Source organism: Heterocephalus glaber, unplaced genomic scaffold, assembly GCF_053883595.1.
Source record: "Heterocephalus glaber isolate CG9 unplaced genomic scaffold, H.glaber_assembly_v1.0 deba00000818, whole genome shotgun sequence".
Classification (NCBI taxonomy): domain Eukaryota; kingdom Metazoa; phylum Chordata; class Mammalia; order Rodentia; family Bathyergidae; genus Heterocephalus; species Heterocephalus glaber.
The window spans coordinates 818,028-845,979 of record NW_028258164.1 but is presented as its reverse complement, the minus strand read 5'-3'; the positions used below and the strand labels follow the sequence as shown (position 1 = coordinate 845,979).

Below are 27,952 nucleotides of genomic sequence, written 5' to 3'. Positions count from 1 at the left end.
GACAGCCGGGGAAGGTCACCCCGGCTCTGAGCCCGCGGGCTGCCTGCAGTCGGGACAGCCGGCAGCTTGCTTCTCGCGTTTAGTTCATGGAAACCCCAGAGATCAGTTTAAGCTCACCCAGGACCGGGGGAGGGAGGTAGGGGCAGGAAGATGGGGAGGAGGGGGTGGGGTAGAGCGGGGGTAAATGGGTTAGGCGTCCTGCAGTTCTGAAAACGCGAAGCCCTCCTCTTTCCCATTGTTCTTTTTTTTTTTTTTTTTTGGTACCGGGGGATCGAACTCGGGTCTTTGAGCTTGCGTAGCAGGCAGCGAAAACACTGAGCTAAATCCCCTGCCCTTTCCCATTGTTCTTAATCTAGAAAAATACAGGAACGCTCCAGGCCTGCCTGTGTTCTCACAGCTAACCCCCACCCCCCGGGAGCAGACCTCACCCTTGGCAGCCTTCCACCTTCCGGAAGCTTCCTAGCCGAGTCATCTGGGTCCGGACCAGCCTTTTCTTAAGGCGCCGGCCCGGCCTCTGCGCACTCGGCAGCTGCAGAAGCCCCGTGTCTGCGCTGCTCCTCCAACCCCTCCTCGGTCACCTTCCCACTGCCGCCCGCGTTCCGGCCGCGGGGACGCCCGGCGCGAGGGTCACCGAGCACTCTGCCTCCCCTTCTCTGCCGCCCGGTCTCTGCCTACCTAGGTAAGCCTGGTTTCCTTGGATTTTCCTCTATCCTGTCCTCCTCGAAGACAACTCGGCAAAACTTGCTTCCAGCTAAGGATCTTGTAGATGGCTGTATGGGGGAGTGTGAGATACCGGCCTGGCCCACGGGGATTTGCGATTTATCCAGGGTTTTGGAGAGAGGGAAGGAAATATAGCTGTTCTTAAAAGCGGATACAGGACGGCCGTGCGCGCACTCAGCCTCTTGCTCAATGTTTGACGGAGGTTGTTGGTGTACAGATGACAATGCCGCGTACCCCGTATCCGGAGCAGTGGCGTTGAACTCTAGGACCCCGAGGACACGGCTTTGCGGGTCTCGGAGACGGGTGTTGGGGACGCGCGGCGCGGGGTCCTTGGAGTCGCCAGTGCAGCTCAGCACCGCCCCCCCCAGGCTTCGGCGAGGTCTCCGTGGCCTCTGCCGTCTCGAATCCTACAGTTCAAGGACCACAGAGCGCCGAGGGCCGGTCCGTTTGCTACGCGGGGACCTGGGACCCCGGAATTGAAACAAACCCAAACCTAGCGTCCTCGGCAACCCTGAGGGCGACCCCCTCCACATCGGACTCCGCAGACTTATAAAGAATGCTGGTGTGGGGTGGGACAGGACCGAAATGGGCGGTAAGCTCTCCTGGGCTGACCTAGGTCAAGGTCGCTGCGGCTAGGGCAGCAGGTGGGAGACAGGGGACACCCGCGTGTACGCGTGTGCGAGCTGTTTATATGACTTCCTCTACGTGAACTGGGCGGTTCAGAGATCGACCTGTGTTAGCAGGGACGGGACAGGGTGCGTGGTCCCCAGGGACCTGTTCTTGAATCTCTGCCATTGCCATTCATGGGGGGGGGGGTTTACAATAACTTGTAATGCTCTTTTTATTACCAAGAGTTTTTATCAAAAATATTTTCAGTAAACAGACAAGGCTGTTTTTCCTCTCCTATTCCCTTGTGCCTTTTTATGTTGTATTTCAGAGTTGTTACCTTCATCTTTATTTCGGGTTTCAGCTGGGCCTTTCATAATTCTGGGTAACCCATTTCCGACCTGGAAGACCTGCATATTCGCAGGTCGAAATTTTCCATCTAAAATGAAGGAAACGGAGAGTAAAGAGGTTTATTATGCCTTTCCAAATTACTCTGAGACCAGTAAAGCGCAGTTACCCGAAGAGATCACCAGCAAGAAAAAGCAGCCAAATGAAACCCTGGCCGGAGAGAGGCCGGCGGTTGAGTGGGGGGTGAGATGACCCAGGCAGCGTCACCCAGCAGGGTACAGGGGCGTGGGGCTGTCAGCCCGTCCTGGAGGCTGAAGAACCGGGTCAGGGGACCCAGCATCCCCCTCCCAACCTGAGCTCCCCCTCCTGGCTGCGCCGGCCCGGTCTTCCGTGGCCCCACGGTCCCGTCACGTGCTGGCCGGCGGTGTGGCCCGCCCTGTCCTGTCCGTGCTCCGGGTCTGCCCGGCTCAGCTGCCGGCCGGTGACGAAGGCCCCGCTTCCTCCCGCAGCCCCTCCGAGCGCCGCAGCGCAGAGTCAGCGGCATGCGGACCGGGCTCCCCCCGGCGCTCGCCGCCCTGGGCGCGGCCCTGCTCCTGTCGGCCGTCGAGGCGGAAGGTAAAGGCTCCTCCTCCCTCCCCACCGCACTGCGGAGAGGGACGGGACCGCTCTGTCCTGCTCTGTCCCTGGCTCCTCCTGCTCCGCGCGCTCTCGCTCCTCCTCTGGGCTCTGTGTCCAGCGCTTCTGGCCCTTCCTGTCTCCTGCTTGGTCCTAAGTCCCGTGCAGCGCTGTCGTCCCCTTGTGCTTGTCCCTACGGTGTGCTGTCCACGACGCCACCCACGCAGACGCGGCCGAGGACCGACCGCCGGGAGGGTGACGGCTGCACCGGCGGCGACCTCTCTCGGGGACGCGCAGGAGAAAGAGCTCCCAGCCGCGCCTCTCCGGGCTCCAAGAGCTGCTGGGAAGGGCTACACAAGTGACCAGAGTCCCTGGGCCGCCTCTTCCCGGAAGAAGCGGAGCGACTGACCTCAGCTCCGGGTGGGCTGCAGATGGGTGTGGGCTCAGTAGACTTCGAAGTACTGTTGCTCACTTTGTTGTGCGCATTGGATGCCTCAGGTTCTCAGTATTCACGGGACCAGACTTTAACCCCACGGGAACATTTCTCAGTTTGCAGTGGAGACCAAACTAGTCTTATTACTCCGCAAGATAAATGCAATAATTTAATAAAAGATATCTCATTTAAAAAATTAAACCAGCTCCCAGTGAAGTGGAGGGAGAAACTTCTGCACGCACCACTGTAGAAGTTTCAGGGTGGCTGTGTTTTTATATACACGATGTAGGGCTGTTTCAGGACAACACTGACCTTTAAAAATTTTTTTTTTCTAGTTCAGAACTGCAGGTACAAACATCTGAGATTAGGAAAAGCAGAGTCTTCAGGAGGTATGGCGCAGTTAGAGAAGTGCAGTCCTACTGGCTGGGTCACTTGAGTATTCTGAGATCACAGTGGCTGCCCAGAGGGCTTTCTGTGCAGCGACCCTAGGTGAGGTGGTCTTTCTTAGTGGTTTACCAAAGTAAAAGACATAATTAAGGCAACAAACACCTTCCCCTACAGAGGAGGATCTACGAACACTGGCAAGGCAATGCCTTATGTCAGAGAGAAGATATTTGTGCCTAGTAAGCTTAGGAGAAGTCATGTACCAATTCCCATCACGGACGGGAAGTCATCAGACGCCTTCAGAGACCTTGCCATAAAGCGGGAACTCAGATGTTGAAATCTTTGCAGTTTTTGTGAAGGATGCAGTTTGCTCAGAGTTGGAAGCTATTGCCTCTCCTCCCACCAAGATCCATGTGTTCACAGTGGAAGACTTTGACGCTTTTCAGAGGATAACTTTCGAACTCACACTGTCTGTCTTAGAATTGAGCAAGAATTGGCAGCTATAAAGAAAGAAAACTTTAGTATAGTTTGTTAAGTAAAAGTTATCTCATCATGAACAAAGCCTTTTGATTCTAGCATTATGGAATAATATACTTTGTCAATTCTTTTTATATACAGAAAAAGTAACTTTCCTGTGTTACTGAAAACTGTTGAACTTAGTTTATTTGTTTCTGAGGTATGACTTTCTCCTGGGTATGGATCATTTCTTTGCTTCCCTATAAGAGTCACGAGCTAGTTTGCTCCTAGATCCTCCAGCAGGTCTGGAGCCAGCTTTATCACACCTATTTGTCGTAGCCAGTGACCACTTACTGAGTGTCTACTCTGTGCCAGAAATTGAGCTCTGCCCTTTGATCCAAAGGTGACCAGGACATAGTCTTGGGTCTTTGACTCTTCTTACGAGTTCCCTTTCCCGGTTCACTTTTGGGCATTGTTCCACACATCTGGAGTTCAGTCTTGACTGAACACTTAAACACATAGTCAATAATTCAAAACAAATGAAAAAAATTATTCTAGTCAAAACAATAGTGATCAAGAGTTTACTTCCAATAATCTTTGCAATCTGTTTTTACAAGTAGGTTTAAATAAAAGATTAAATGCCAGTTTGTAAGTACTGATAACCAGGAAAGTCTGGTTTTGCTATTAGCTGTGTGACCTTGATATCAACCTTGAGCCTCTGAGCTGCAGTTTTTCCATCCATAAAGAGGAGACCATCCTCCTCCCAGGGGTCATTCTGGAGATCAAATAGGAGAATGTAAGTGACATTGTTAGGGAACTGTAAAATACTACATGAATATAAAGTTTATCAAGAGGAAATAACTTACTAACTTTAGAACGGGTGCTGGGGAATAGAACTTTTGTCAATATTTTAGAGATAATTGAATGGCTGCATGAAATCGTTGCCAATAAGAGGCTGAAATGGGTCCTGAGGATTTAGCTCAGTCGTTCCGGCACCTGCCTTACAAGCACAATTTCCTGAGATCAATCCCCAGTACCAAAAAAAAAAAAAAAAAAGGCTGAAGTGGAAATTGCTTTAACTACTGAGACATACCCCAAATAATAAAAGCATGTAATCTTCTGGTTTTTTTTTTTTTTTTGGTATCGGGATCGAACTTGGGTCCTTGAGCCTGTGAGGGTGGCGGAACCACTGAGCTAAATCCCTGGACCCAAGCTTGTAATCTTTATATCTGCAGCAGCATTCAGAATTTTGGGCAAGTTTTTCCTTCTCTTTTGACCTGTTGAAGTTTTCTTTTTCATATGTATTTCACAAATTTTCAGCATAAATTGTTCATAGGATTTTTTAAAAGGATAAACTTTTGAGTGTTTATTTTTTAGAGAATAAGTGTAGATTATTAATACTAGTGAATATTTCTTTATGGAGAGTATCTTGGAAATAATTTAACAGTTTTTTTCTTGGTTATATCTTTTAATCTTTTAACAATCATCTGCATCTTCTTGCTACTCATTCTAAATTTTCTTAATTCCAAAAATTAAGGTATTTTGTCAATTAAGGTATTTTTATATAACAAAATACATCTTTTAATTTTACAGAAAACATTCTTTTTCATTTTTCACTTTTTAATAGTGCATGTTTGCATTACATAATGATCATATTCCTTGTGTGGACTTGTATGTGTTCATAACATAGCTCCTTTCCCCTTCTTTCCCTCCACCCCTCCCCTCTCCCTCTGTCTCTTGATTCCCTTCCCATTTGGAAAACCTCTATCTTTCCACTTCCTATTGTGTATCTTTTATTCTACTATTTATTTATATTTTGGGTTTCTCATATAAGGGAAACCATGTGGTATTTAAGATTGTATGTCTGATTTATTTCACATAACATTGTGGTCTCAAGGTGCATCCATTTTTCTACAAATGGCTCAAGTTTGTCCTTCTTTATGGTAGAGTAGAAATCCATTGTGTGTAAATACTACATTTTCTTTACCTATTCATCTATTGATGGATGTATAGGACATTCCAAGATTTATCTATTATGAATTGTGCTACTATAAACATGAGTATGCATGGATCACTGATATGTCACTGATAATATGATATCTTTAACTCTTTCCAGAAGATACCTACAGATCAAATGGCATTTTTAGTTTTAGTTTTTGGAGGAATCTCTGTGCTGCTTTCCATAGAAGTTGTACTAGTTTACAGTCTCACCAACAGTGTAGAAGTGTTTCTTTTCCCCTGCAGCCTCATCAGCATTTGTTATTTGATTTCTTTCTTTCTTTTTTTTTTGGTACAAGGGATTGAACTCAGGTCCTTGTGCTTGCGAGGCAGGTGACGGAACCACTGAGCTAAATCCCTGGCTCTGTTATTTGATTTCTTAATGGTAGCCATTCTTTCTCAAGTAAGATGGAATCTCAGTGTTGTTTTAATTTGCATTTCTCTGATACCCAGAGTTGTTGAACATTTTTTTTTTTTTCATGTATGTACTGGCCATTTGTACTTCTTCTGAGAAGGGTCTATTCATTTCAGTTGCCCTTGCTTTGTTTTTTTTTTTTTTTTTGTACCAGGGATTGAACTCGGGATGTTTGGGTCTTTTAATTTGGAAGGTCTAATTTTTTTGAGTTCTTTACATATTTTAGATATTAGTCCTCTGTCTGAGGAACAGCTGGCAACCTTTTCCCATTCTGTGTGTTGTCTCTTCACTCTGTTGGCTGTTTTCTTTCCTGAGAAGAAGGCTTCTAATTTGAAATGATTTCATTTGTTGATTCTTAGTACTATTTCTCCTGCCACTGGGTTTCTGTTCAGAAAGTCTTTTCCTGTCAATGCCTTCAAAAGTTGTACCTATTTTATCTTCCAGCAGATTATATTTCTGTTTTAACATTTAGATCTTTGATCTATTTTGATAGTAGTTTACTACATGGTAAGAGATATGGGTCTAGTTCAATCTTATGGTGCAGATAGCCAGTTTTCCCAGTACCATTCACTAGAGACCATTTTTCCTCTAGTGTATGTTTTCTGCCCCTTTGTCAAAGATCCAATAGCAAAATCTGCCTGGGGTTGTACAGCAAACATTCCACTGGACTGTGATTTTTCTAGGCTCAGTAAGTGGTTAATTGTTTATATTTATAGCTCTGTACAAGTAGCATAGAACATCTATGAACTTGTATGAGTATATGCACACACATGAACACATGCATTTGGTTAGAAAATACCTCTAAGCAAGATATGAAGGAAGTAAAATAAAGTTTTAAAAACTACAGTTTCCCATTTCCTAAGAAGCAGAAAAGCTAGATGATTTTGAATTTGCCTAAAAGATAGTTAATTTGTAACTAAATTGAAATAATCAAAAACAGTCTTTTTCCATTTACACCAGAGCTTTCTCATACAGTGAAATATTACAAAAAAAGCTGCCAGCCTGATTTTATTAACATATTTGTCCCATTACTAACATATTTATCCTATTGCATTATCTGTGGTAAACTTGAAAAATTTGTGAAATTACACTTGTGACTAAGTTAAAAGAATAGAAGATTTTGCCCCCCTTGCTCATCCATTTCATTTTATTGTATTAATTCAGCTAAAACCACATCCTGTACACAGGAATAGTAATAGGATTCCTCCCTGGTAAATGCAGGGAATGGAAAGCCTGGAAACAGAGCCAGGCGTCCACTTTGGAGGCTGCTGCTTTTCCAATATGTTTTCCTCCTTCAAGAGCAGGTGGTAAAGAGCACACCTTGGAGGAACGTTTCTTCTATTCAGAGACATGGAGTCAACCTGCAAGGGCTTTCTGTAGGTCCAAAATTTTATATAGATTTCCCCAAGTGGATGTGGCTTTCAATTCAAAGAACAAAATTTTCTTTCTTATTTATTAGTGCATGTTTGCAGTACATGATGACTACTTTCATTGTGAGTGTTTGGTACATGCACCTAATACATCTTCTCTTTTTACACCCCCTCCCCCTTCTTCCTTTCATCTTCTGATCCTTGTCCCATTTGCAAAAGGTCTATTTCCCTGCTTCCTTTTATCTGTCTTTTGTTTTGCTGTCTGTTTATACTTTTTGTTTCTCATATGAGAGAAACTATCCAATATTTAAGGTTGTGTGCCTGATTTATTTCACTTAACATTATATTTTTAAGGTGAATTCATTTTCCTACAAGTGACCCAAGTTCATCTATCTTTATAGAAGAGTAGTTCTCCATTATATATAAACATCTCATTTCTTTTATCCATTCATCTGTTAATGGACATGCAGGCCACTTACAAGATTTAGCTATTACGTATTTTGGCTCGAACCTACAGATGTATAGTGACTACTGGTGACATAAGAGGTCTCCACAGAGAAATGCATTACTGGAATGGAGCAGTGGATACATCAGATTGCAGTGGCTGGTGAGTTATTTGAGTTCAGATGCTCCCCAGGAGAAGGCAACAGGGCTATAGCCATCTTGGAGAGGGGCGCACTGAGCTCAGAATTCAGAGGAGCTGCAGGCTAGCTCCATCTAGAGTCTACCAGTGTCAGGGTTAAGCAGAACCGAGTTCAAGTCAGCAGGAAGTCAAGGAGCTGAGTTCAAGCCAGCAGGGAGCAGAGTTTAAGCTGGCAGAAGACACATAGAATATTGCAGGCTGAACAAATTGGGTTCCAGCCTCACAGCCAGAAACCAAGCTGAACTTCAGTGGAAGTAAAGGTGCAGTCTTGCTGGCATTATCCACTACCCTGCCATAAATCTATGGCTGGCTTTCTGGTGTTAATCACCACAGATCTGCACTCTGTCTGCCTACTCTGTCTACCAGTGACAGCAGACATATGTCCTGAAGTGGACAATTATTTTCTTCTTCTTCTTCTTTCCTTTTATTTCTTGATGGTTTATTCTTGTTTCTATGAGTGTGAACATTGTTTCTCATTTTATTTATTTTTCTGTTCTGTACTTGTTTTTATTTCTTCCTTCTCTCTTTCCTGCCTGTCTTCTTCACCAGTTTCCCAAAGTTGATGTAATCTTCCTTTGTACTCCAGCCTTGCTTCTAATCTCTTCCTTTTCTTCTATGTCTCTATTTTTGCTAACTTTTTTTTTTTTTTGGTACCGGGGATTAAACTCAGGACCTTGAGCTTGAGAGGCAGGTGGTGACACCACTGAGCTAAATCCATGGCCCTCTATGTCTCTGTTTTTTCCCCCTAATCTTTTTAATATTTTGTCCTCTGAGGGCAAAACCACCATAGTGAGGGCATATTTACTGTATACAATTTTCTGGTTTGTTTTAGATTTTGTTATATAACCACAAATATAGTTCATATTGTTAAAGCTGACAAATTAATAATTACCACAGTTTGTCATTTTCTAGGTTGTGTGATGCTATTGTTATTGCTGATTGTACTACTTTAGCCAAGGTGACATAACTGTTCTAGTCAGTTGTTCTCACTGGTATTGTAAGACTGAGATTGCCCAAGGGTCATAAGCATTACTATAGGCCAGGGCCAAAGAACTGGGTGATAGACCAAACAGGCAACAACTTCTGATCCCCACTAAATTGAAGAGGTAGGATCTTGCCACACACTCAAAACCCAAAAGGCAGCTACACCTGGAAGACATCTCTGAGACGTAGTCATTTCCTAAGGATTCTCAAACTTAAAATAAAGCTATTTGCCATAAGCAACTTAGAAGCATCAACCCAGAAATTAAACTTAAAAAAAAAAAGAAAATGAGAAGACTCAGAAGCAAGATGCAACCCCAGACTTTCATCTCACCCAAGGCAAACCCAGGGGACAATGGTGGGACAATTCAAAAGCCACCCACCTGGACTCTTTGAAATGGTAACAGCAGAAGTACCAAAGCAGCTGAATGAGGCTCTAGAAAAAAAAATCAAATAAATAATTTCTTAGGTAAGTACAGAAATGGTGACCATAATGAAAGAATGGCCAGTGACTCTAGAGCAGATACAGAAAAAAAAAAGACCTTAGGAGGGTTGGGGATTTAGCTCAGTGGTTCCAGCACCTGCCTTGCAAGCATAAGGTCCCGAGTTCGATCCCCAGTACCAAAAAAAAAAAAAAAGAAAAAGAAAAAAAAAGACCTTAGGAAAATTATAAGCCATGAATGCCTAACATAGGAAAGAAGTGGAATCCATGAAACAGATTAAAAAGATATCCAGGTGATTAAAAATTCCACTGAAAGTATACACAGCAGAATGAGCCAATGTAAAAATAGAATATCAGACATAGAAGACAGGATTGCAGTTAGCAATCATGAAAAGAAAGATTTCTTAAAAATAGCAAGGGACTAGGCAAAATCAATCCAACAGCTGCTAGATGATGCAAAGAAGAATAAAATAAGATTGATCAGGACTGGTTGTGGTGGTGTATGCCCATAGTTCCAGTACTCTGGAGGCTGAGGCAGGAGGATTGCCATGAGGTCAAGGCCAGACTGGATTAAATAGTGAATTTAAGGTTTGCCTGAACTGCATAGCAAGGCCCTGTCTTAAAACAAAACAAAACACAAACAACAAGATTGTTTGGAGTCAATGAAAAAGCACGAGATAGTGCAAACACAAAAAATCCTGTTTACAGAAGTAATGGCAGAAAACTTCTCAAGCATGGAAAAAGAATTTAACATACAGATAAGTGAGGAATATAGAACTGCACTTAGCCATGATTAAAAAAATCTACCCCAAAGCATATAGTAGCCAAGATTCCAGAATTTCAACACAAGAACAGAATATTGAAAGCTGTTAGAGAAAAGAAGCAAATCACCTATAAAGTAAAGCCCATCAGAGTCACAGCAGATTTCTCATGACAAACCAGCCACCAACATCATACTAAATGGTCAAGAACTGAAAAGCTTTCACTCTAAAATCAGGAACCAGACAAGGATGCCCACTATCACCACTCTTATTCAATATACTTCTGGAAACATTAGCCAGAGCAATTAGATAAGAAAAAGAAATCAAAGGGACAAAGATAGGAAATAAAGAAGTTAAATTATCATCATTTGTGGATGACATGATGTCCTACATAGAATACCCCCAAAACACCACCAAAAGACTTCTAGATTTAATAACTAACTTCAGTAGCATAACTGGATAGAAAGACAACAGTCAAAAATACTAGCATTCCTATATGCAAATAACAACTCATGGAGGGAAAATTAGGGAAGCAACACCTTTTACAATAGCATCCCCCAAAATGAAATATCTAGTAATCAATCTAACAAAAAAAGAAGACTTTTACATTGAAAATTGTACTCTGAAAAGGAGATTGGAGGGGATGTCAGAAAATGGAAAGATATCCCTTGTTCTTGGGTAGGAAAAACCAATATAGTGAAAATGGCCATACTTGCAAAATTGTTAAACAGATTTAATGCAATCCTGGTCAAAATATTAATAGCATGTCTCACAGAATTTGAGAAAACAATCCTAAAATTCATTTAGAACCAGAAGAGACATAGAATAGCAAAAGCAATTCTGGGCAACAAATACAATGGAAATCAGTGCAGAGATTCCTGAAACTAGAGGAATTCTTAAGACTAGAGGTCACATTTGACCCAGCTATTCCCCTTCTTTGTATCTTCCTGAAGGAATTAAAACCATCATACTACTGTGATATATGCACATCCATGTTTATAATGACACAGTTTGTAATAGGTAAATCTTGGAAACTGCCCAAATGCCCATCAATTGATGAATAGAGAAGAAGTGTTTTTTTTTATAAAATGGAGTACTACTCTGCCATAAAGAAGGAGAAGCATGAAACATTTCTAGCTAAATGGATGCATCTTGAGACCATACTCTTAAGTGAAATAAATTGGATGTTTAAATACCACATTGTTTCTCTGATGTGAGAAACTGGAAGTGTAGATAAGGACCAAAATGTATGATAGATATTGGGAAATGGGAAGAAAATGTTGAAATGGGAAGGTGAACAAGGGAGTGGGGAGGGGGAAAGGAAAGAAGGGAGAAGGAAAAAAGAGAATAGAAGGAAAATGGAAGCAAAACTATTGTAAATAAGGAGTAGAAAAGGGATTGAAGAGGGAGAAGGAAAAGGGAAAAAAAGAAGAAAGATATGTCATGTAGAGGTACAAATTCCCTATGATGAATATGTTCATTGTGTATGTCTAAAACATACCAATAAAATTAATTTTTGATAATAAATTTTTGATAATATATCCATTTTGACAATATTGGCTCTGCCTATCCTAGAATAGGGGGCTCCTTTCCATTTTCTGACATCTTCTTTGATATTCTTTTTCAGAGTGCTGTAGTTTTTATCATAGAGGTCTTTCATATCCTTGGTTGGGTTAACACCTAGGTATTTAATTTTCATTGATGGTATTGTGAATGTTATTTTTTCCTAGTTTATTTCTCAGTGAGGTCATTATTGGTGTATAGAAATGCTATTGATTTTTCTGCATTGATTTTTTACTGCTGATTTTTGTTATTAATTGTAGGCATCTATTAGTGGATTCTTTTTTGGGTCTTCTATGTATAGGATCATATCTTTTGCAAATAATGAAAATTTGTCTTTTTCCTATATATATCCTTTTTATTTCTTTCTCTTGCCTGATTGATCTGGCTAATAATTTGAGTGCTATGTTAAACAGTAGTATTGACAATGGACATTCTTGACTTGTTCCTGATTTTAGAGGGAAAGCTTTCAGATTTTTCCCATTTAATATAATGCTGACAGTAGGTTTGTCATAGATGGCTTTTGTCAGATTGAAATAAGGTCTTTCTTTAACTTTTGTATTCAGTTTTTTTTTATCATGAATGGATAATGGATTTTGTCAAAGACTTTTTCTGCATCTATTGAGATGATGAGATTTTTGTCTTTGCTTTTATTTATGTGATGTATTAAATTGATTAATTTGCATATGTGGAACCACTTTCATTGAGACAGATCAAGTAAGTAAAAAATCAACAAAGAAATATCTGAACCCTACTTTTGAACAAATGGATTCACCAACTATCTACAGTAGTCTACCTTTTCAAAATAGAACATATATTCTTCTCAGCAGCTTACAGAATCTTCTCTAAAATAGACCACCTTCTAATTCACAAAGCCTCCTTAAATAAATACATATTAATTGAAATCGTCTCATGTACACTGTGAGATCATTGTGCATTAAAAGTAGAAATCAGTCAGAAAAGAAACCATAGAAAGATTATAAACAGCTGGGAACTTAGTAACACACTCCTGAACATTCAGTGGATCACAGAGGAAATTAAACAATTCTTGGAATCAAACGCCAGTGCCAGTACAACACAGCAGAACTTATGTGATACAATGAAAGCAGTCCTAAGAGGAGTCAATGTTCACATTAGAAAAACAGAGCAAGCTCATATAAATATCCTAATGATGAACTCAAGATACTTGAAAAACAACAACAGTCCAAACTGAAACCTAGTTTAAGGATAGAAATCATGAATATCAATGTGGAAATTATAAAGAATCAATGACTTGAAGAGGTGGTTCTTTGAAAGAATAAACAAAATAGACCCTTAACCAAAAGAAGGAGAGAAAAGCTTCACATCAATGCACCCCCAAAATCCAGAAGATTCTTAGTAACTACAATGAAACATTGTATTCCCACAAATTGGAGAATCTTGAAGAAATGAACAGATTCCTACACACATATGAATCACCAAAACTGAACCAAGAAGACAAAACCCCCCTGAACAATCCAATAGTAAGCAATGAAATTGAGGCCTTAATAAAAAAAAAAATCCACCACCAAGACAAGTCCAGGACCTGATGGATTCACTCCTGAATTCTACAAGAAGTTCAGAGAAATTATAACACCAACACTCCTGAAATTCTGTACTGAAATTGAAAGAGAAGGAGTGCTTCCAAACTCATTTCTGAAAGCCAGCATTACTCTGTTTTCCAAACCAGATAAGGACCCAGTTAAAAAACAAAACAAAACTATAGGTCAATCTCCTTAATGAACACAGGTGCAAACATGCTCAATAAGATATTGGCAAATAGAATGCAACAAATCATCAAAAGGATCATACATCATGATCAAAGTTTCTTTTAAAAAAAAGTTTAATAAATATTTAGTATCATCTACAACCATCCCTAAGTTGAATCTGTTTCCTGGTATTTTTGTTTTGGTTTGGTTTTTTGAAGTGCAGCTGATGATGAGAAAAATCCCATTCTGGAAGAGATCGGTCAGCAGTGGCACTATGGAAAATCATGGTGGCTGTAGTATTGTGGGCAAGATAATCACAAAGGCAGAGTTTATTGCTATTTCAGATCCAAACTTTTTAGAAATAAAAGCACACACCATTAAGTTTGATTTACACTGTTAACAAAATTTAGTGCCTAATCACTTAGAAATGTTTGATAAATGATAAGTGGCTCTTGAGATTATGATTCTTAGGCAACAAGGCTAATCCTAAATTAATCCTCTTATTACTATTCTATTTGGTTAAATCAAAAGCCCACTCAGTTTTCTGGTGGGTCAAGTATACTTCTATTTCATTGATATTGATTCTTGTGAATAATTATGATTGATCTGTCAGCATTTATTACCACAGGGCTGGTGAAGGTTGTGTGAAGCTTTCTTGATTGTTTGTCTGAGTGATAAGGATGTGTCAATAGTGATTTTGACAATCGCACTGCTTTGGTGGTGATGTTGATACTGGGAGAGACTGTGAGTGTGGCAGGGAAGGGCACCAGGGGAATCTTGGTACCTTCTGCTCAGCTTTGCTATGAACCTAACACTGCTCTAAATGGTAAATTCCATTAGGAACAAACCCAACAAAACCTAAGCAAACAAAAAAATCATTTATTAAGCATGGGAACTTCTAAGCATTTGTAGGAAAAACCTTTATTCCTTTTATTTTGAGAGGATTTTAGGAAATGGGAAAAGAAATGGAGCATTCTTGTATTTTTTTTTTTTCTATTAGAAAGAAATAGAAGATTTGGGTGATTTTCCTGGTAAAGAAAAAGAAGAGGAAGGGTAATAAGGATTTTCAGTTAAGTCCCACATCCTGATTTAAATTCTAAAAACTTTTTGTCTGAGTTATCAAGGAATTCATTTTCTTCTTACGATTGTCAGGCTCAGTTGGGTAGGTCTAAACTTAAATATGGTTAAGTTAACCAGTTTTCAGAAAAAATGAATCTCCTTTAGGAAATTTAAATATGGGAAAAGGCATATTTCTCAGATAGTCATATGATTGGTTTTCATGGGAATAAATAAAATATTATGTCAGGAACATATGGACTGATGTTTAAGAACTTAGCTGAAATGTATTCTCTATGTCTGATAGAAATTCATTTGTCTTTAGAGAAGCCATGTTGTAAACTTAGGTCAGATATGACAAACATACCTAAATTTATTAGTAAAGGTAAAGATAAAATTCATACAGCTCAGAAATTATAAAACTGTATTGTATTTAGAGGATTTTTAAAAAAAATTTCTTCTCCATTGTACCTTTTTCCAAAACTATCTTAGCCTTAAGATAATTGAGGTTGACAATTTCCCCAACAGATGCATCTTACTTAGCAAAAAGCTAATGTGTTAGCAGAAACTGTAAATAAACTTTCATGTCTTAGAAGACAAACATCTAAGAACTTTTCAGTATTTTTTGGAGAGGTTGATTGATTTAAATGTTAGTGAACAGAAAAGCCTCTTTTGAACTAGAAGCTGACTTGGAAGAAATGAAATGTTCAGTTAGAGTATATGAAAACTGCTCAAATGTCTCAGGAAATAAGAGAAGGCATGAACCTTCCTCCATTCTGTCTTGTTTGCCCTCTGTGCGGGAAGCAAAGTCCTGCAGAAAGGACTTTCAGATCTGTGAAGAGATCTGGTATTTCTGTGGCTGCTAAATCCCAAGGTATGGGTAACTCACATAGCCCCATGGGCGCTTCCCAGGGGACATCTTTAGGATTGCTTTCACCTGAGACTCAGGGACATGGTCCACAGATGCTAATGCAATGAAAATCATGAATTGGGACTGGATACCAGCAGAGGGGAAGCTGCCTGTTGTATCTCCTCAGGGCAGTGCCACAGGAGATATTTGACAATGTTAAAGTGACTTGAACTCCAGACCACATAGGACATCACAGTTCTTCTGATTTATAAGAAGGAGGCTGAGGAATTAGAAACAGCAAGTTCAAAATAATAATTTTTTGTGTGTATGGACTGTTTTAAAAGAAAACTTATGATATGTCTACTTCATTTGTAACTGCTTAAAATTGAATCTGTAATATCTTAAATTATAATTATTAGATAGGATGCCTCATTAGCATATTATTTTGCCAATCTAGCTCCTGGTTAAATGATTCTACTTGTTAATGCTAAACTAACCTGAATTGTAAGAATTATTTACACTTGTTGAATAGCACTCTGTTTCTAGGACTTTTATTCAACATGTTATCTTGTTCCATCAGACTTAATATTTCTCTTTTTTTTTTGGTACTGGGGATTGAACTTGGGCCCTTGCGCTTGCGAGGCAGGCGGCAGCACCACTGAGCTAAATCTCTGGCCCAACATTTCTTGTAAATACTTTTTAGGGGCTAATAGAAAATCCCCAAACCCTGGTCTTATGGATGTTTTAAAATGTTTTTATTATTACAGCGTCTCTATCTAAGTCTCCCAGAAACCTCAAAACCTCAAAACATGTGACTCAACTATGTTAAGTTTCTGAGTGACTGGGAACCTGCCCCAGGGGAAGTGAAGGGTTAGTCACGTTTCACCCTAGGAGGGATCATGGAAGACTGGGGGAGTTAGTCCTTGGACCAAACGACAACACAGCTGTTTTGGAGGAACTTAACAATTGCCTATGAGGCTCTAATTCTAGTCCCCATGGTCCATAGACTGGCCAAGAAATATAGTCAAAAGAGGAAGGAAAGATTTGCTACTAACTTAATGTTTGGAGGAATTGATTTTTAAGGGTGAATGTTATTTGGAGTTAATAAATTACGTGGACAGATTTCCAGAGTCAGGTGCTCCAAGTCACTGAGTTGAGTTTTAGTGTTGAAACAAGAGATACTGGGGACAGAGGGTTGGGGGTGGCAGCGGCATGGCTAGGGAGCGACCTGCCAGCAACCTGCTCCTCACAGCCCATCTGCGGTTGCCGGTACAGGGATGGAGTGTCTCACCAGAGCGGAAGCCGACATCATGCTGTTGGTGGACGGATCGTGGAGCGTCGGCCGGGCGAATTTTAGAACTGTGAGGAGTTTCATTTCTCGTATTGTAGAAGCCTTTGAGATTGGCCCCCAAAGAGTGCAAATTGGTAGGTTCTCCCCAAATTGAAGAGATTTGGACATTTTCATTGTGATTTTCTATATACCCCGATGCTGATAGTGTTCTTTTAGGCCTTGCTCAGTACAGTGGAGACCCCAGGACGGAGTGGCAGTTAAATGCTCACAGAGACAAGAAGAGTTTGTTGCAAGCGGTGGCAAACTTACCCTACAAAGGAGGCAACACTCTCACAGGTGAGCCGGGCGCCCTGGGGCTCTGTGCGCTCAACGGAGCCTTCCACAGGCCCTGGCAGAGAAGAGGTTAGACTGACTCCCTTTTAACTTCCCCCTAGGTTTGGCTTTGAATTTTATTCGCCAACAGAACTTCAAGACCCAGGCTGGCATGCGGCCTCGCGCTCGCAAGGTTGGCATTCTCATTACTGATGGAAAATCGCAAGATGATGTTGAGGCACCGTCCAAGAAACTCAAGGACGAAGGCGTGGAGCTGTTTGCTGTTGGTAAGCACAGAGAAGGATAGCGGTGCCCTGGGGTAGAGATGGTGAGGATATTCGTGTAGTTAAAGATATTGCTGAAAGTATGGGAAAACCAACAAACGTATCTTCTCAAGACATAATTCATCAAAATGATGTTCCAGGGAGTCAGTTCATTTCCCCCCTGCAATGAGACACAGCTGCATTTCTTTTTTAAGAAAATTTCTTTTTTAAGGAAAAGTAATGGATTAAGAAGAAATATATACTATTGATAGGATTCACAAAAATCCCTGTTTGGTTTTGTACAGATTCTTGTTTCTTTTCCATAACTGTTATTTACATTCCAGATTAAAAAAAATAAACACTGAAAAGACATTCTTTGGTGGGAAATTGGTGCTAGAAGCACTTAGAAGGCAATTTAGAATTCCTTTGAGACTAGATAATTTTTTTGTTTCTATTTTATAATTACTGATGAGTAGTCATTTTATTCCTAAGGAGAATAAAATATATGGTCCAGTTAACAAGTTATTAAACCTTCAGTTTGCCTAAAGCAGCCATTAATAACAAAAACACCTAAATACTTTCTTTATTCCATTAGCTTTTTTCGGAGAATGTTTTCAATTTTTATGTATCCATTTTCAAGGTATTAAGAACGCTGATGAAGGTGAATTGAAGATGATCGCCACGGATCCTGATGATATCCACACATACAATGTGGCAGATTTTGAGTCACTCTCCACTATTGTTGATGACCTCACCATTAACTTGTGCAACAGTGTCAAGGGTCCAGGTGAGTCTAGCCTAGAGTTTCTTCAGCACTATTGGTATTTTGGGACAGACAATTAATTTTTGGGTGTGGAGGGGAACTGTTTTGTGTGTTGTAAGATGTTTATCAGCATTGCTGAATTCTGCCTGTTGGATAGCAGTGGATTGCTTGAGTTGTAACATCTAAGAGTAGCCTTATAATTTCTAATATATTTTCATGTATACACGGCAAAGCACCTAAACTGAAAGTATTTTGAAAAATAATGATAAAAGTTATAGTCTTCTTATATGAAAAAAAGTCCTTTTAAGTACACATAGATTAGGGTAAAAACTATCATGAATTCACTCTTGTTTTAGAAAAGTTGAAATGAGTTTAACAAATAATGTGGTAGAAATAGTTCATTTGGTTTGGGTATGGAGGGTATATTTTTATTTTTAATTTACTTTTTATTAGTATATGTTTACATTCCTCATGGAGAGTTGATATGGGTACATAACATGTCTTGATTCCTGTTTTCATTCCCTTCCCCTCCACTCTCCCCGCTCATCTCTTAATCCCTTTTCTATTTGAGAATCACTATCTCTCTACTTCCTATTATTTATCTTTTATTTATGCTTCGGGTTTCTCATATAAGAGAAGTCATGTGATATTTAAGTTTGTGTGTTTGTTTTTTTTTCAATTAATACAATGGATTCAAGGTGGATCCATTATCCTACAAATGACTCGTTTATCTTTCTTTATGGCAGAGTAGTATTCCATTGTGTGTAAGTACCACATTTTCTTCATCTACCTGTTGATGGCCACATATGCTATTTCCAAGATTTACCCATTATGAATTGTGCCTATAAACATAGGTATGCATGTATCACAGTAATATGATGTCTTTAACTCTTTCAGGAAGGTGCCTAATGGGGAACAGTTGGGTCAAATGGAATTTCTAGTTTTAGTTTTTGGAGAATCTCCATACTGATTTCCAATGAAGTTGTACTAGTTTACATTCTCTCCAACAGTGTAAAATGATTCCTTTTCCCCTACATCCCTACCAGCATTTGTTATTATTTGATATCTTGATGATGGCCATTCTTTCTGAGATAAGATGGAATCTCAGTGTTGCTTTAGTTTGCATTTCTCTAATGGCTAGTAATAATGAGCATTTCATGTACTTATTGACCATTTGTCTTTCTTCTTCTGTGAAGTGTTTATTCATTTTACTTGACCATTTTTTTAATTGAGACTTTTGGGGAGGCTAATTTTTTGAGTTCTTTATATATTCTAGATATTAGTCCTCTCTCTGAGAAGTAGCTGTCAAAATTTTTTTCCCATTTTGTGTGTTGTCTCTTCACTCTGTTCACTGTTTTCTTTGCTCTGCACAAGTTTTTTTTTTTTTTGGTACTGGAGATCAAACTTGGATCCTTGCACTTGCGAGGCAGGCGGTGGCACCACTAGGCTAAATCTCTGGCGCTCTGCAGAAGTTTTAAAGTTTGATATGATCCCATTTGTTGATTCTCAGTACTATTTCCTGGGGTACTATTCAGAAAATCTTTGCCTAAACCTATGTCTTTAAGAGTTTTATCTATTTTATCTTCCAGCAGGTTAAGTGTTTCTGTTTTAACATCTAGTTTTTTGGTTCATTTTGATTTTAGTTTACTATATGATGAGAGATGGGGGTCTTGATTCAATCTTCTGCATGTGGATAGCCAGTTTTCCCCAACAACATTTATTAAAGAAGCCATTCTTTCTTCAGTGTATATTTTTGGCCCCTTTGTCAAAGATGAAATAATTGAATGTGTTTGGAGTTGTTTCTGCATCTTCTATTCTATTCTGTTGATCCTCATGTCTGTTTTTGTGCTAGTACCATGCTTTTTATTTATCACTTGGTAGTAGCTTTGTATTAGCTTTGTAATATAACTTCAGGTCTGGGATTGAGATACCTTCTGCTTTGTTCTTGTTACCCAGGATTGCTTTTGCTATTCTGGGTCTCTTCTGGTTCCATATGAATTTTAGGATTATTTTCCCAGTTCTGTGAAGAATGCTATCAGTGTTTTGATTGGGATTGCATTAAATCTATAATCAGTATTGGAAGTATGACCATCATAATCATATTGGTTTTGCCTATGTAGGATTAGGGGATATTGTTCCATTTTCTAATGTCCTCTTTGATCTCCTTTTTTAGAGTATTAAAATTTTTGTTGTTCAGGTCTTTCGTTCCCTTCCTTAGGTTAATTCCTAAGTATTTTATTTTTCTTGGTGCTGTTGTGAATGATATTTTTTCCTAATTTCTTTCTCAATGGGTTTATTATTAGTGTACAGAAATACTATTGATTTTTGTGTATTGATTACTGAATTTAGTTATTCTAAGAGTCTATTGGTGGATTTTTTGTTTTTTTAAATGTACAGAATGATGCCATCTACAAATAATGAAAATTTGCCTTCTTCCTTTCCTATACATATCCCTTTCATTTATTTTTCTTGCCTAATTGCTCTTGCTAATGTTTTGAGTACTGTGTCGAACAAGAGTGGTGAGAGCAGACATCCTTGTCTTTTTCCTGATTTTATAGGGAAGGCTTTCAGTTTTTCCCCATTTAATGATGTTGACAGTAGGTTTGTCATAAATGGCTTTTATCAGATTGAGATTAGATCCTTCTATACCTATTTTATTCAGGTTTTTAAAATTATCATGAATGGATGTTGGATTTTGTCAAAGTATTTTATTCATCTATTGAGATGATCATGTGATTTTTGTCCTTGCTTATGTTTACTTGAGGTATTACATTTATTGATTTGCATATATTGAACCATCCTTGGATCCCTGGAATGAAGTCTACTTGGCCATGATGTATGATCTTTTTGATGACTTTTTGCCTTCTGTTTGCCAGTATCTTGTGGAGGAGCTTTGCATTTATAGTCGTTAAACAGATTGATCTATGGTTCTCTTTTTGGTCAGATACTTGTCTGGTTTCAGAGTCAGAGTAATGATGGCTTCTGGGAATGACTTTTGGAGTACTCATTCCTTTATAATTTTATTGAAGAGCTTGAGAAGTATTGGTGTTAGATCTTCCCTGAAGGATTTGTGCAATTCCAATATGAATCCATCAGTATCTGGGATTTTATTATTTTGTAGGTTTCTTATTACTGCTTCAATTTAATTGCCTGTTGTTGGATTATTCAGGGTTTTTAAGTCTTCTTGGTTTCATTTTGTTATTTCATATGTATCTAGAAATCTATCATTTTTTCTGAATTCTCCAAATCACTGACATACAGGTTTATGTCTCTAATTTTACAGGTCTGTGAAGTTGTTGCTAATAATCTTTTTGATTTTGGCAGTGTCTGTTGTGATTTCACCTTTTTCATTTCTAATTGCATTGACTTGGGGCTATTCTCTCCTCTTGAGGGGATAGATTGATTAATAGTTTTTCTATTTTGTTTATTTTATCAAAGAAACAGCAATTCAATTTATTGATTTTTTTGTTTTGGTCTCGATTTCATTAATTTTTGCTCTGATCTTTATAATTTTCTTCCTTGTACTATCTTTGGTTTTAGATTATTCTTGTTTTTCTAGGACCTCAAGGTGCATTGTTAGGTCATTTGTTTGGGCTCACTCTGTTTGTGTGATGCAGGCATTCACAACTATAAACTTCCCTTCTATGCCTGCTTTCATTGTGTCCCATAAGTTCTGGCATGTTGTACTGGCATTATCATTTAATTGTAGGAACTGTTTTATTTCTTCCTTGATTTCTTCTGTAATCCATTATTTAATTAAGAGCATATTGTTTAATTTCCATATATTTGCATAATTTATGTGTTTTCTTTTGTCATCAATTTCTAGTTTATTGTGCTATGATATGTTCATTTAAGCTTGATTTATTGGCTCATACATAGTCTATTTCAGAAAAAGTTCCATGTGCTGCTGAGAAGAATGTATTTTGTGGTTGTTGGGTGTAACACTCTATAGATATGTATTAAGTCCATTTGTTTGAAGGTTTTGTTCAGCTGTGATATTTCTTTGTTGATTTTTTGTCTAATTGATATATTTGATATACAGTTAATCTACTTATGCAAGTTCCATTCTGGAAGAATTATTCAAAAGTCAGATTCGTTTGAAAGCCAACAAAGTGAGTACTGTACAGTACAGCTGTGAAAGTCTGCAACTTGAATGTTTATAAGTCAAAGTCTTACTGTAGTGGGGTATTTATACCTTCCACTATCATTGTGTTTATATTTTTCTGGTCTTTTATGTTGAGTAGTATTTGTTTTATGAAGTTGGGTGCACCATTGTTTGGTGCATATATGTTGATAATTGTTATTTCTTCCCATGGATTGTTCCCTTTACTAATATGTAGTGACGTTTGTCTCTTTTGATCAGTTTTGGCTTGGTGTCCATTTTGTCTGAGTATACGTCTGCTTTATTTTTCAGGTTCCTGTTGCATGGAATATTGTTTTCCATCCTTTGATTTTTGGTCTGTGAGTTTCTTTTTGGGTTAAATTGTTTCTTGTATACCACATACTTTTGGATTTCTTTCTTGATCCATTATTCCAGTCTGTGTCTTTGATTGGTAAATTGAGACCATTCTTTATCTTCACCAAAGTTTTCCTGATTGACAACTTAGATATGTCTGCTGCCAACCGGGAGGACCAGAAGGATTTTCAGCAAATGATGACAGGCTTTCGAGTACAGCTAGCACCCAAGCTGGACTACAGCTTGCAGTCTGCTTGGGAGATCACAGCCCAATGGGTGGTGCCCTGAGAAGTGTACCCTGAAGAGACCCCAGAGCTGGGGGCAATCATGCATACCATGGTCACAAATAAAATCATTAAAGCTAATGTGGGTTATAAAGGGATGCAGCTGAAAGCCTTACTGATACTTGAAGGAGGACAGAAAGTTGTCTTTAAACCTAAGTGGTATAGCTGAGACTATGTGGTGGGAGGGGAGCCACATGCTGGTTATGATAGACATAATGCAGAGGTGGCAGCCTTTCACTTGGACAAGATTCTGGGTTTTCACTGAGCTCCTTTGGTGCTTGGCAGATTTGTTAATCTAAGGAGAGAAATCAAGCCTGTTGCCACAGAGCAGCTGTTGAGCACCCTCCTAACCATAGGAAACAATACTTGTTTGTATGGGAAGTGCTTTCGCTGCTGAGAAATAGAGCTGGCATATGCCGACAGAGACACGATGGAGGGATCTCTCACACTTTGGCTTCCAGATGTATGGCCTCTTCAGAAACACTGACACCCCTGGGGCGGGACTTACCAGCAAGGCAAGTTGGCCAGGTGGGAGTATGATGAAAGCTGTTGTGATGCTGTGAAAAAAAGTCCCCATATGACTCAGGCCTGCACCTCTTGGACATCATTGACAACTCTGTCTTTGATTACCTGATTGGCAATGCTGACCACCATCACTATTAGAGCTTTCAAGATGATGAAAGCACTAGTATGCTCATCCTTCTCGATAATGCCAAAAGCTTTGGGAACCCCTCATTGGATGAGAGGGGCATTCTTGCCCCTCTCTATCAGTGTTGCGTCATTCGGGTTTCCACTTGGAACAGACTGAACTACCTAAAGAATGGAGTGCTAAAGTCTGCCTTAAAATTTGCCATGGCCCATGACCCCATCTCCCCTGTGGTCTCCAATCCTCACCTGGACACTATGGACCAGCAGCTGCTGAGTGTCCTGGCCACCGTGAAGCAGTGCACTGACCAGTTTGGGATGGACATTGTACTAGTGGAAGATAGAATGCCTCTCTCCCACTTGCAATACTTAACACGAAATAAGTGACACTTAGTTTAACAAAGAGAAATAGCACAGTCAATTCCAAATGGTATCAGATGGCTTTGGAAGTTGTCAACAGCAAATTTTGGTAGTAGAGGACACAGTGGTGTTGGATGTCTTTGGTGTTTTCTGAAGTAGAAACTAAGGCAGACATATTTCAGAGCATGATATGTTCCTGCAGAACCACCTTCTGACTTTCTCAGTAGTGGCCAATTTTAGCAATGGGCATCAGCGTTGGTCAGTTTGAATTCCCTTGCCAAAGGACAAATAGAAGTGTGACATTGGAGAGGTGGATGCTGCAGTTCTTCCAGAGTGTGTTTTGAGGTGAACCTTACAGTCCTTTCTCCACACTGGTGGATTTTGTGGAAACACTTTATAATTTCTTGTCTTTTTTTTTTCAACCAGGACTACTCAAATTGGAAAAGCATACTGCTACCCACAGAGTAGCAGCAAATAAAACCTTGCATTCTGTTGAGCCAAAAAAAAAGAAAGAAAAGAAAGACCAAAACAAACAAACAATAAATGAATGAATAAGTAAAAGAAAATAGGAAAAAAGACTCCAAACACTCTCTCTCACACACACACACAAAACCAATAAAGGAGAAAAACATGAGTCAAAAAATTCATATGTACAGACTGAGTTCCAGTCCTCCAATGAGTTCATTGATTGAATTGGCCATTAAGTGAGGAATTTTGCAGATTTTCTCTTTATTCTTGGCAAATATCTTCTGGGGTTGTGATCGAGGCTCTGTTCCCAGTTAAAGATCACTGCTCTAGTCTGATTTTTTTCTGATTTGGTTTTTGAATTGACACCAGTCTAGAAATTGGCTTCTGGCTTATTTGAGGATACATATAGTTTATATGTGCTACAGAACACACACACAAACACACACACACACATAAAAGGGGGTAGAGGGAGAGAGAAAAAGAGATGTTTCCTCTTGAAGTACATCTATGCTGTAATATAGATCTCCACCCTAATTACAATATTGATCAGATGGCTTATCACAGACTTTGTTCTCTAAAGTATGATTTTTAAAAAAAATATTTGATTTGCTTTGCCACAACTGTATATGATCAGATTTGATACTTTCTACTTGTAACCCTGAATATAAAAGGAAGTTATAATTTTAGAGTTTGAATGTTTAGAAATTATATAATCTATATTTACTAGTGAAGAAACTGAGATCTAGAGAAGTTAAATTAGTTTTTCACAGTCAAAATAGCTAAGGATGTTTTCATAAGTGTTTGGAAAAAGTAACTGCAGTTAAGGAATGAGGATTTAGAAACAAAATTCTAGAACTAGATTTGCAGTGACAAAGAATGACAAAAGATGATTATTATCTGAATAAGTCATAGGATATAAGCATCAAAATTAAAGGTTTTTGGAAAATTACTGATAAAACTTATTGCTCTTATTATATGAGAAGTGATTCATTTTAAGTACATGTAGATTATGTTAAAAACTATCCTGCATTAATTTATTCTGGTTTGGAAAAGTTGGAATGAGTTTGACATATATTGTGATAGAAATGGTTTGTGTGCCTTGGACATTGATGATACTTTTTAAAAAATGTTCCTTGTCAAATTTCTCTCACCAAACTTTTGGAGATTTTCTCTTTTAGATTTTAAACAATAGGCTGACTTTTTCCCTGAAGTAAAAGACTAACTGGGCAGTCAAAATCTATAGGCTCTTGGCTCTAGGTTAGCGGAAAGAGTTGTTTTATTCAGTTGGAGAGAACTTTGGGGATGAAAACATCTGTTTTATTTTTAAAATCAGCTTTGTAATAATTTGATTCATTCTAGTTTCCCACACAGTAAAATTGCTTGATATTTTTGTAACCTTGACTATGATCTAAGTACTATAAAGTTTGGGCCACTAAGACTGGAAATATTGTCTTTGGTTTTGACTTAAGAAAGAATTTATATGAAATTGATTTGCCATGTTTATGGAGTCATTGGGTGAATTCTTCTTTCTTTATTATTTGGAACATCTTCCTGTTAATCAAATTGAGTTTAACATTTATATTTTCATTGATATTTATTCTAGATATTGTTATATCTTTGTCATCTCACTCTGTCTACCCACAGAGAGCACAACCACAGGCAGTGGGATGTTCCTAAATTTTAAAATACTTGTTTGTTTTCACCCTGTCTTGAGTGAAAAATGATTAATTTCTCTTATAACTGAACTAGGGAAGTAAACATGTAATAAGAAACTAACTCTGCAGTAGAACTAAATATGAGTAAGAAACCACTTTTACCCTCACAGAACCTAACTTTCAGCTAAGGAGATAAGACATGAGTGCATGAAACCAAGATGACAGTGAAGGCCTGGGGCAGTGTCTCAACAGTGAGGGAGACAACAGAGACGCTGAACTTGCAGGACCCAAATCCTTATTTACTGGTTACATAGGAGGACAGAGTGAGGAGAATACGTCCAAGGAGGATGTCAAGGTTTTGGGAATAGGTGACTGTTTAACTGGTGGTGTCACAGAGAAGAGGAGAAGAAAGTTTAAGGAAAAACGAGCTGAGGTTCAAATCTTCCGAAGCTAAAGGACCCTTTGCTCATTCAGAGAGGCCCCATGGTAGTGGGCCTCTGTACAGACATATTTTCTACTTATGTGAAAGGCAGCGTGTGAAAGCTAGAGACAAGCGTTCACTGGTGTTCCAGATCAGTACTGTTTCAGTGTAATTTCAAACTTCATTCCTTGGTGCAGTAATGAGAGTGCATGTGCTTTATTCCCACATGCAGGTGACTTGGAAGCGCCTTCTGACTTGGTTATTTCTGAGCGAACTCACCGTTCTTTTAGAGTGAGCTGGAAACCTCCTTCGGACAGTGTGGACAGATACAAGGTGGAATACTACCCCGTTTCAGGAGGGAAACGCCAAGAAGTGAGTAGACAGCACCTCCGCCCACCCTGTTCTTGCACTGAGACAGGGTCCTCCTCACTAGGGCTGTGGGCAAGAGGGACGTGGGGAGGGCAGAACTGAGCAGGGAACAGGGCTTTCTGTGCCCTGTGAGGCAGACTCACGCATTTGGGCTTAATGAAAGGGGAAGAGCTTTGCTTATGTTCTTATAGATTCTAAGAATTGCTGGATCTCAATGAGTTTTTTAAAATTAAAATTAATTTTTGGATGATGATTTATTCATGAGTTTGTCCTAGAATCATAGATTTGGCAAGAGATATTAAAGATGATCTAGTTTTACTCAATCATTTTAAAATAAAACAGCAGCTGGGTGAATAAATTATGTGAATTTTCTAAAATCTCATCGTAACCCAATAGTTTCTAAAAGCAAAAGACAATAGCCTCATCGGAATATAGTTTCTAATGTCAAGGTAGTGAACTACTTTGTAAAAATAATAGAAAAATGAACTGATCATAACATGCATTTCTGTTCCTTTTCATTTTCCCCCTTAGTTTTCTGTGAATCGGCTGAAAACCAGCACAGTGTTAAAAGATCTGGAGCCTGAAGCTGAATACGTTGTGAATGTCTATTCCATGGTGGAAAATGAATATAGTGAGCCTCTGAAAGGCACAGGAAAAACCTCTAAGTGAAATTAAGCACACACATTTGCACATACACATGCATGCATGTGCACACACATTTTCTTACTGTTTTATTTTCCAAGATAAAAAGATGATACCCATGTGGGATTTTTTGTCACCCTTTGAAATCATCTCTCAACTTAATATCTATTCTATGAATATTTACCAAGTGCCTTTTTTGTGTAAGTGCCCAATAAACGCTAGATGGTTACCCAGTCTTGCTGGCTGCTCCTGCCCCTGCAGACCCCACTCTTGGCACGTGGGGGCCACAGCCATAATTTAGGGGAAATAAACCTTTAGAAGCATTATCACTTCTTAGAGTCTTGGGACTTTCAAGAAAATCTTTTAAAGTAGATAATGTGAAATAGAAAAGGGGCAAAAGGGAAGGGGAAGTGGGAGGAGTAGGGGAAAGGAAAGAAGGGAATGGAATTAATACGAGAAAATGAAAAAATGGAAGCAAAGTCTTTGTAAGTAGGGAAGGATGGAGGGGTTGAAGGGAGGGCAGGGGAAGGGGGAAAAAATAAAAACCAAGAGGGATTATGTAAAGATGCAAATTTCCAATGATGACGTCATTATATTGTATACCTAAAATGTACCGATAAAATTAATTAAAAAAATAAAATGCAAATACACATTTCAA

General features: G+C 39.1%; 1 protein-coding gene and 1 pseudogene across 2 annotated transcripts; both read left to right on the top strand.

Annotated features, from left to right (window-relative positions):
- Window positions 1–8: 8 nt before the first annotated feature.
- On the top strand, window positions 9–27,952 carry LOC101702728 (collagen alpha-1(XII) chain-like). 2 transcript variants are annotated; one of them, XM_004863984.4, is made up of 9 exons: window positions 9–136; window positions 357–679; window positions 2,184–2,289; window positions 16,641–16,790; window positions 16,873–16,992; window positions 17,091–17,255; window positions 17,872–18,018; window positions 26,516–26,655; window positions 27,184–27,952. In XM_004863984.4, exons 3-9 carry the CDS (start codon window positions 2,217–2,219, stop codon window positions 27,319–27,321), a joined length of 933 nt encoding a protein of 310 aa, XP_004864041.2. In that variant the 5' UTR covers window positions 9–136; window positions 357–679; window positions 2,184–2,216; the 3' UTR covers window positions 27,322–27,952. The 2 variants fall into 2 exon arrangements, with proteins under 2 accessions (XP_004864041.2, XP_087063867.1); XM_087207741.1 differs by lacking the exon at window positions 9–136 and having other exon boundaries at window positions 519–679; window positions 2,184–2,709.
- On the top strand, window positions 18,479–23,934 carry LOC110345630 (glycosaminoglycan xylosylkinase pseudogene; annotated as a pseudogene).

Excerpts from the sequence above, each read along its gene's own strand:
- LOC101702728 (XM_004863984.4), top strand. The coding sequence starts at position 2,217 with ATGCGGACCGGGCTCCCCCCGGCGCTCGCCGCCCTGGGCGCGGCCCTG. Across the intron at positions 18,019-26,515 it reads CAACAGTGTCAAGGGTCCAG|GTGACTTGGAAGCGCCTTCT; the intron begins GTGAGTCTAGCC and ends TCCCACATGCAG. Across the intron at positions 26,656-27,183 it reads CAGGAGGGAAACGCCAAGAA|TTTTCTGTGAATCGGCTGAA; the intron begins GTGAGTAGACAG and ends TTTCCCCCTTAG.